Source organism: Canis lupus, chromosome X (assembly GCF_011100685.1).
Source record: "Canis lupus familiaris isolate Mischka breed German Shepherd chromosome X, alternate assembly UU_Cfam_GSD_1.0, whole genome shotgun sequence".
Taxonomy (NCBI): Eukaryota; Metazoa; Chordata; class Mammalia; order Carnivora; family Canidae; genus Canis; species Canis lupus.
Genome location: NC_049260.1, coordinates 123,392,553 through 123,401,587, shown reverse-complemented (window position 1 = coordinate 123,401,587; position 9,035 = coordinate 123,392,553). Strand labels below are relative to the sequence as shown.

At 62.4% G+C, this 9,035-nt stretch overlaps 1 protein-coding gene across 1 annotated transcript; it reads left to right on the top strand.

Moving 5' to 3' along the window:
- Positions 1 to 1,597: 1,597 nt before the first annotated feature.
- Positions 1,598 to 9,035, top strand: FAM3A (FAM3 metabolism regulating signaling molecule A). Its single transcript, XM_038588727.1, has 9 exons — positions 1,598 to 1,950; positions 3,664 to 3,777; positions 4,312 to 4,335; positions 6,056 to 6,179; positions 6,314 to 6,372; positions 6,883 to 6,933; positions 7,262 to 7,346; positions 7,424 to 7,550; positions 8,300 to 9,035. The coding sequence occupies exons 1-9, from the start codon at positions 1,938 to 1,940 to the stop codon at positions 8,393 to 8,395; spliced, it is 693 nt and encodes a 230-aa protein (XP_038444655.1). The 5' UTR covers positions 1,598 to 1,937; the 3' UTR covers positions 8,396 to 9,035.

Sequence of the window (9,035 nt, the reverse complement as noted above, 5' to 3'; positions counted from 1 at the left end):
GAGGGCCTTGGGGCCCGGGTCCCATTGGAAGGCCAGAAAGGAGAATGGGGCACTAGGTAGACACACGAGGGCCCTGATGACGACAGTGACATGAAAACGACATTTTGGTGCCTGTCCTGGAAAGCAGGACGAGGGGTCCTTGAGGTCATTCCAGCTGTCATTTAAGCTGTGGGCCGTGAAAGGCAGAGGCATGATAGACCAGGTGGGAGAAACCAATTGTCACCTGAGGTTTGGTGGCCTAGAGTAGAGGCAAGCCGTGTGGGGGCCTACTCAGCAGAGGCATGCGGGCCTATACCATCCCCTTTGACTGACAACCCGCTTCAGTGTCTACACTGAGAGAGGCAGATGAGATCCTTTGGGGACAGCCAGTGGCAGCTGAGGTACGGGGAGTACGTGGGCCTGGCAGAGACGAGTGCCACCTCAGGCTGCGCAGGCAGGAGGGACCTGAGGCCGTGATCCTGTCTACGTCCTCATTGAAAACAGCCCCAGGGACAATAAGGGAGTCGTGCAGGTGGGGCCCAGAAGGCCTGGCACTGGATCCCATCACTTCTGTGCTGCCTGTGGGGACGCGGGGTGTGCCAGTGGACCTTCAGGAGGACTCATTAAGCCGATCTTTCCGAATTGCCTGCTCGGAGCCAGATGTAAACACCCCGAGCTCCGAGCTCCGGGTCCGGGTCCGGCGGCGGCCCGTGTGCGCGCAGCGGCTCCCTCTCCTGGGCTCCGCCGGTGCGGCGCGCGGACCGCAGCCCCGAGCGTGTAAGAGTTTGACGGGTGGTCCGCTTAATCTCCCATCCCAAACCCCATGAAAAAGAGAGAGAGAGAGAGAGGAAAAGAAAAAAAAAACGAAGCCCCGATTGCAGCAGTAGAGACCTGAAACCGGTTACCTCGATCTGGAAGTTGCGTCTGCCAACGGGGAGGCTCCTGGAGTCTAAGCGGAGCCGTCGTGGCGCTAGAGCTCTCTGTATTTTAGACTCTTTCCTTACAAGGTCCCTGTGGGAGGATCGCTGGGTCCCAGGGCACGGGAGCCGCCCTCCAGACAGAACGGTGGGCCCCCGTGACGGCGCGTCGGGCTCGTCGCGTTCCCGTTTGCCCCTGTGTCCCCCCCACCCGACCCGAGCCTCCCAGTGTCTACAGTACACACCTCTCAATTTGCAATCACTTTCTAATTACGCCCCCAGATCGATCCACTTCGTCCAGGCCTCAGAACCCCGACCGCAGGCCACGAGCGCAGCCGCAGGCCCGGAGGCCCAGGAGGGCCGGCATCCGCCGCCTTTGGGGAGCCGGAGGGAGCCCCGCGGGAGCCGACGTGGGATCCGGCCGGAGGCGCACCGCCCCTCCCCTGCGGCGGCCGGGGCCGGGGCGGGGCCGGGGCGGGGCCTCGCCGCGTCCCGTCCTCTGAGCGCCCGGCGGCGGGGCCCGGGCGGACGGCGGGGGCGGAGCCTGCGGGCCGTGGCCCCGCCCGGGCCGCCATTGCCGGGCCTGCCGGGCAGCGCTGCGCACCTCCGTCGCGTCCCCTCGCCGAGCGCAGCCGGGCGGCCGGCCTGACGGGGCTGCCCCAGCCCAGCTTGCGCCCGCCCCCACGGCCGGGGCAGCGCTCCACCAGCCAGGCCTGCGGGGTGACGGCCGGCCCGAGCCCAGGGCGCCCTCGGAGGAGGCCCGCGTCCGGGAGAACCGCCTTCACTTCCCCGCCCGGAGGCTCCGGTGGGCACGACCGTGAGCCGACGGGTTCCCGAGGACCGTCCTGTCCTGGCAGCGCCCCTGTGCGCGTGCCCGAGGGCCGGCCCGCTGCTGGGCCGAGCTCGCGGCGCAGCGATCGCCAAGCCCCCGCGCATCCTTGGGTCCCAGCCAGCGCTGCGCTGCTGCTTTGCGGGCCCCGGAGCGCACCGTCCCCAAGCAGCGCACCTGCCGGCGGCCCCCACCCACCGGGAGCAGTGGACATGAGGTTGGCAGGTGAGTGACTTCCACGGCGAACGGGAGGCAGCTGGAGAGCGGACCGCACTGGAGGCCCAGGGGGCCGCGGGGGCCCGGGTGGACCACAGAGTGGGTTTGGAACGGGGGGCGCTGCTCACACACTCTGTGACCTTGAGCGAACCCGTTCACCTCCCAGGACTTCCACAGCTGGGAAATGAGGATTCCCGCAGTCGGTATTTGCCAAGTCGGATAACCGGCGGCTGTCTGGAAAGGAGGACTTGTGGGGGAGGCTCCTGGGAGCGCGGCGACGAGGTGGACAGGGGGGCGGGGTGTGGCGGAGGGGCGTGGTCTCGGAGGAGAAGCCGACCCGAGTGGCTGGACGGGGCTGGCTAAGAACCGGGGCCAAACCCGCGGCCGCTCCACAGCCACAGACGGCGGGGCTAGGGCGGGACAGCTGCGGGTGGACGATGGACAGCAAAACTCAAGAATTGCCGGTTTGCACCTGCTGATGTTGCACTTTGTAAAACGTATCCCAGTAGAGCTGACCCACGAGGAACTGGCTGCGAGGATGTGGCCTCAAGATCAGTGAGGGCTCAGAGACCTGGGTGGCTCAGTGATTGAGCTTCTGCCTTCCGCTCAGGTCGTGATCCCAGATCCTGGGATCCAGTCCCAAATCGGGCTCTCCACAGGGACCCTGCTTCTCCCTCTGCCTCGGTCTCTGCCTCCGTCTCTGTGTCTCTTATGAATAAATAAATAGAATCTAAAAAAAAGTCAGTGAGGGCTGGAGCGAGAAAACCCTCACTGCTCTGTGGGTGAATTCCAGGCCGGGAGCAGAGGAGATCACCTATAGGGAGAGCACATTGCACGCAGACAAGGCAGCCTGGTATGGAAGCCAGGGCACATCCAACTTTTCAGGGGAGAATAGAGGAGGACGATGTAAGCAAGGAGGAAAGGGAACTGTCCACCCAAAGGGGTTAGAACCTGCTGTCACAGAAGCCACTGGGGAAGTGTTTCCAGCAGGAGGACCTGCGCAGCCAACAGAGGTCAGGAAGGCCAACAGGTGACCCAGGGAGTTGGCCCCAAGAAGGTCAGACGTGGCCTTGGCCACATGCTGCTTCAGTGGGGTGATGGAGACAAGGCCACACTGGAGTACATTGGCAGAGAGCGATGGGAACACTGGGAGCGGCAGACGGAGAGGAGACGGGTCAGTGGCTGCATGGGGATGTGATTAGAGGAAGGGCCGCTCTTGTGCTTTCTTACAATGGGAGGTGTTGCAGGTAGAGGCGAACGAATGAGAGAGGACGGTGATTCCTGGGAGGAGAGCCCAGGGTCCAGCTCACAGAAGCTGCCGGAACTGCTCTTCAGAAGTAGGGATACCGTCCTCCGTCCCAGCAGGACAAAGAGAGGACAGGCCAGGTGGGATCTGCCTGGGTTGGTAGCCACAAAGGCAGGAAGTTAGGGGGCTCCTGAAGGATGCTTGGTGCATCTCGAGCAGTGAGGTCTGGAAGGCTCCTCCGCATCTGCCACAGAGGACCAAGCCAAGAGCCCTGGATTCAGTGTCCCCCGTCCACCTACCTGGGAGCTCACATCCCCCTCTCAGTCCTGCTGGACGGTGCCTGGCAAGTCGCCACCTTCCTGTTCTCTGCTCACTTCTTCCCAAGCGGCAGAGAGACTCAGTCCTGAGAGGCCCCAGGGTCATCCGGGAACTCACTGGCAACCGAAGTGGCCTTGCCCCTGTCTGTCTGCCTCCAGGCCCCCTCCGCATTGTGGCCCTGATTGTCGCCGTGGGCCTCACCTGGATCGTGGTCAGCATCCTCCTGGGTGGACCTGGCAGTGGCTTTCCTCGCATCCAGCAACTCTTCATCAGTGAGTGTGGGACACTGCCTTGCTCTGCTGCGGAGGCCACCAGCGTGGGCACTGCAGGCCTTTGGTCAGAGGCTCAGAGTGCAGTGGGGGTGGCCTGGGTTTTCTGTCTCCTGGCAGGCCACATCTAGCTGCCCCCAGTCTGCCTCCTGGCACCCGGCCTGGTCTTCCCCCTCCCACCCTGTTGCATCAGCTGGGAACTCCCATCCCTGCTGAATAGGACTCTGTGCCCCGTTGGAGTCAGAGTCTGAGTGAGGGACAGGGGGGTTCTGCTGAGTTTTAGGGACGGCGACATCCCAGCTGTTCCCTGCAGGCCTCGGTGGACTCTGGGATGGGGAGGGCACTCCGTACCTTGATGTTAGTAGCACTTTGGCCAAGTACTGTTAACAGTTGCACTTGACCGTTTTCCTGGAGCAGGGTCTTGCGTCTGGCTTAGGCCCTGGGCCCTGGGCCTGACCGGCTCTCCACGTTGACTTCATGGTATGGGGCCAGCCCCTGGAAGCCTCCACCCTAACACAAACAACTCTCTTCCCACAGGCCCAGACAACTCAGCGACCCCAGGTAAGGCCCCTGCCACTTCCCCGCCCCGCCCCGTACCTAGCCCTCACACCGCCGCTGCTCTCCATTCGTCCCTCCCCACACTGGCCATCACAGCCCACTGGAGCTGCTGGCATGCTGTGAACCTAGAAAACCAGTTACCTGCTGTCAGGATACACTGATGAGACAAGTGTAGGATAGACATTCCCTGGGAGGAATGAAGGGATCACCGGTCCCCACCAGTCTGAAACCCAGCAGGACCAATGCCATCAGGATTCAGGGCCCGAGAAGAATCATCTGGGCCCGTGCTGTCCCTGCCCTCTGCAGCCGCTGCTCTGCCCTCAGAGCACTCCTTGCTTCTTTCCATCCTGTTTCTGTCCCTGTCGGCCCACGATGGCAGCGTTTCCGCCGGTATAAAATCCTCAAAAACCTTGTTGTTGTGTTGTTGCGATTCATGAGGCTCAGCCGTGAGACAGGAGGGCCCTGCAGGTCTCTCCTGGATGCTCCCGCTCGATGCCCGGCCCTCCAACCACAGCCTTGCTCTTCTATCCAGAGCCTGCTTTCTCGCGTTTCGCACTAGCGCTAGACCGAGTATTTTCCAAGCGTTCACATTCTGGTTCCTCTGTGCTTGGCAATTCTGTTTTCAACGGCTCTTCCTGGGAGCAAACGGGAGAAACCAGGCTGTGCCCTCAACGCTGCGTGGGGAGGTGTCCTCACCTAAATATCCAAGGTCCGCACTTACAAGTCCCGTTCTACACAGAACGTTGGAATAGGATGTGGCCGAGTCGTTGGCCCCCTTCTGACAAGGCCCGCCTTGTCCGTCCGTATTGTACCGGCAGTCCCATGAGGCAGTCTCGGCCTGGCCTAGCTGCCCCTCGGAATCCTGCAGCCATTTCCCACATGGGGGACCTGTAACGGCAGCAGCCCCCAACACCTGCGGTGAAGATCTGTCTCCGTTTCCTGGGGCAGCTGGGATAACCTACCACACACTGGATGGATTAAACGCCACACATTTCTTGTCTCAGGAATGTTCGGGAAGCTGGAAGCCTGAAATCTAGCTGTTGGAGGGTCACAGCCCCTCTGCAGGCTCCAGAGGAGGGTCCTTCCTGCCTCTTCGGGCTTCCGGGGGCCCCAGGGGATCCTTGGCTCGTGGCTGCATCCCTCCCGTCTGCGCCTCTGTCTGCGCTCAGTCCTCTCTGTCTCGGTGTCTTCTTTTCTGCCTCTTATAAGGACCCTTGTCATTGGATTTCGGGCCACCCTGATCCAGGATGAGCTCATTTTAACAAATCATATCTTCAGTGACTCTATTTCCAAACAGGGTTATATGCGTAGGTGCTAGAATTAGGACCTCAACACGTGTTTCATGGGTTACAGTCCAACCTGTGACGGAGGCCACCCTCCTCCTGCCCTGCCACCTCTGCCCATGGGGGTCAGGTGCTCTCCTCGTCACCGCATTCCTGCGGTCGCCCTCCCAGCTGCTCCCTTCCCCACCTCTGCTCTGTTCCTGCCAGGGCCACAGCCAAGGCCAGCCTTCCTACCTCTTGTCTCCCGCCAGTGGCAGAAAAGCCCCCCTGAGGTCCTGTCGCCTTGCCCTGAGGCCAGCCCCAGGAGGATGCGGTGTCGGTGGAAGTATCCCTGTTCTGTGGCCACTCTTACCCCCTGTGGGCCGGTCCTGACCTCCCCCCCTCAGATCTCAGGTGACCCGGGGCCAGGCCCATGGGTCACCCCTGCTGTCCCTGCCCAGAGCCACGAGCCCGGAAGTACAAATGCGGCCTGCCCCAGCCATGTCCCGAGGAGCACCTGGCCTTCCGCATGGTCAGCGGAGCTGCCAATGTCATCGGACCAAAGATCTGCCTCGAAGATAGGATGTGAGCTCTGTGGGCTGGACGGGGGATGCCGGGGCGGGGGGGAGGGGGGGACCAGAAGCTGGATCTGTGAGGGAGAGTGGAGCGAATGTGCCATCTGAGGGCCCTGCCTCCCCGCTCCCCGCTCCCCCCGCTAGGCTCATGAGCAGTGTCAAGGACAACGTGGGCCGGGGACTGAACATCGCCCTCGTGAATGGTGAGTCCCTGTGACGTGGGATCAAGGTTCAGAGCACAGAAGCAGAGCCAGCCCGTGACCTGCCACCCTGCCCCCGCCCCGTGCTCTCCCCGTGAGCAGGTGTCTGGATATTTGCCTTGGTCTTCCCCCCGCCTCCCTGCTGGGAATGCCCAGGGAGGCCTGGGAAACGGTCTGTGCCAGCAGAAGCTTCCCCAGAAGAAGTGACCCAAGAAACAAAAGCACAGTATCCCTAAAGAACCAGAAGCTTCCAAGAGGTTGGAGGTGCTTCCTAGGGAGCCCCTGGAGAGCCTCCAATGGCACACAGAACCGGCACAGCCTTGGGTGGGCTGCAGCCGTCCGAAGAAGGGGGCACAGTGGGCATGAATATGGAGGCGTGTCTGAAAAGCTTCCAGAAGGTCTGCACCAGTGGCCACCGCTGTGTCCTTAGCTTCACCTCAGGGGGCTGAGGTGGTAGGGTGGAGCTGCCCTGGCGGCTCGCCCAGCAGGACCCCTCTCTCCCTCTCAACCCAGGGGTCAGCGGTGAGCTCATCGAGGCCCGGGCCTTCGACATGTGGGCAGGAGGTGAGTGGCCGCCATGGCCTCCTGCTTTTTGCCTGTGCAGCAGAATGACCGAGCATCTCTCCCCTGAAGCACCGCCCTCTGTCCATTCACTGTGGCTTGAGCACTTGCCTGGGTTTGGGAAAGGCAGGGAGAGGGACAGGCGTGTGGTCAGAGGGATGGCCCTGGCCTCTTACACCAGTCGGTCCCTTCACTTACTTGGTGACGCTTGGTGGGTGCGTCCCTGGCCCGATCCCTGCTTTAGTTTCCTTGTTTGGAGAACAGGGGTTGATGGGGAAGGGGTGCTCTGTGGTGCCTGACGCTCCATGTTCCGTGGGACCTGTCGCCCCAGATGTCAACGATCTGCTGAAGTTTATCCGGCCACTGCATGAAGGCACCCTGGTGTTTGTGGCATCCTACGACGACCCGGCCACCAAGTAAGTGACTGCTAAGGCCAGCCTCAGCCTCACCCTCCCAACGGCGACTGCTTCTATCTCCTCCTTCTGTGTGGCAGGATGAACGAAGAGACCAGGAAGCTTTTCAGCGATCTGGGCAGCAAGAACGTGAAGGATCTGGCCTTCCGGGACAGCTGGGTGTTTGTGGGGGCCAAGGGCGTGCAGAACAAGAGCCCCTTTGAGCAGGTACGGGTGCAGAGCCTGGCACCCCCACTTCCCAACCCAGACCAGTAACTCGGACCCCTCCAGGGTCTGTAAATGGCAGAGCTTTCACGGTGGCAAGACTCACAATTAAGAAAGCTTTCTCCCACACACCCCCAAGACGCTCCATCCTGTCCCCGCTCCCTGCCACCCAGTGCCCCGATTCACACTGCACTTCCTTCTCTCACCAGCCCCTGCTGCCCTCTCGTCCACTGCTCCTCCGGAGCCACACTTGTCAAGCCCCATGTGAGGGGCTGGGGAGCCCCAGGCACCATCCTCATGCTTGGGAGCCTCCTAGCCTGGTGACAGCCATGCTGCCCCCTCAGCCCCACCCCCCACAGCCGAACCAGGCAAATAGGCTGTTCCAGTGCTTTCTGGAAGGCGTTTTTTGTGCTCTGTCACAAAGAGCAACTCAGCACCCTGAGAATAAATGCTCCCTCTGGCTTGGTTCTCCCTGAAGCTTCTAGCGCTCCCTGAGGGCCAAGTAGGGCAGGAACGTACGCGGTCCCTCCTTACCTTCCCGGTGTGTGCCGTGCTCACACTCCACCCGTGAGGGACACAGGCCTGTGCGGCGATCGCTGTTGTGCGGATGAGAAAACTGGGTGCTGGGGCAGACAGGGTGAGTGCCCCGGGCCCGCAGGCTTGCGTGACAGCAGCGCAAGGGCACTGACAGTTCTGTCCGTCCCGCACACCCGAGGGCTGAGGCCATGACTTCCGCTCCCCAAACCCCACAGCACGTGAAGAACAGTAAGCACACCAATAAGTATGAAGGATGGCCCGAGGCGCTGGAGATGGGAGGCTGCATCCCGAGGAGGACCGTGGCCGGCTAGCTGGCCGAGCGCGAGGACCAGGCTGAGGGAGGCTGCGTGTGCCAGGGCCAGTGCACGGCTGAGGCCTGAGCCCACGCCCAGCCGGGAGCACCGTCCTGCTCCACCACATCGGGGCTTCGAGGCAGTGACCGGGGACCAAGTGTGACAGGTGCTGAGGGCTGCAGGGGCCAGCCCCGGCTCACTTTGCCAGGGGAAGCCGGGTACCCATCTCCTTTGTCCAAAGCTGCTTCCCCGGGGGGAGCCCTAACCTGATCCCAAGCCCCCGCAGCCACGCACCGGGGCCCGGGGTGCTCGCCCGCCACGCTGCACAGACGTGGTAGTGGCTCTGCGGCAGGTTGGGACATCCTCCAGAATCTCTCCATCCCAGAGCCACCCGCTGCTCTTTGGGCTGATCCTGTTTCCAGTGTGATTCCTTCCGATGCGCCACACCCGGTGGCCGCGTCGGGAAGCCGGCCGACTGCCTGGCTCCTGCCTGCTCCTGCCTGCTCCTGCCCGGCTCCTGCCTGGCTCCGCACGGAGGGGCCTCGGCGCCAGCAGTGAGCCTCATCACCATCCTTAGCGCAGCAGACGACGGTTCCTGCAGTTTGCCAGGGGGCCCGCCTTCTAGATGACCTCTTAATAAATGAGTGGCCCCAATGGA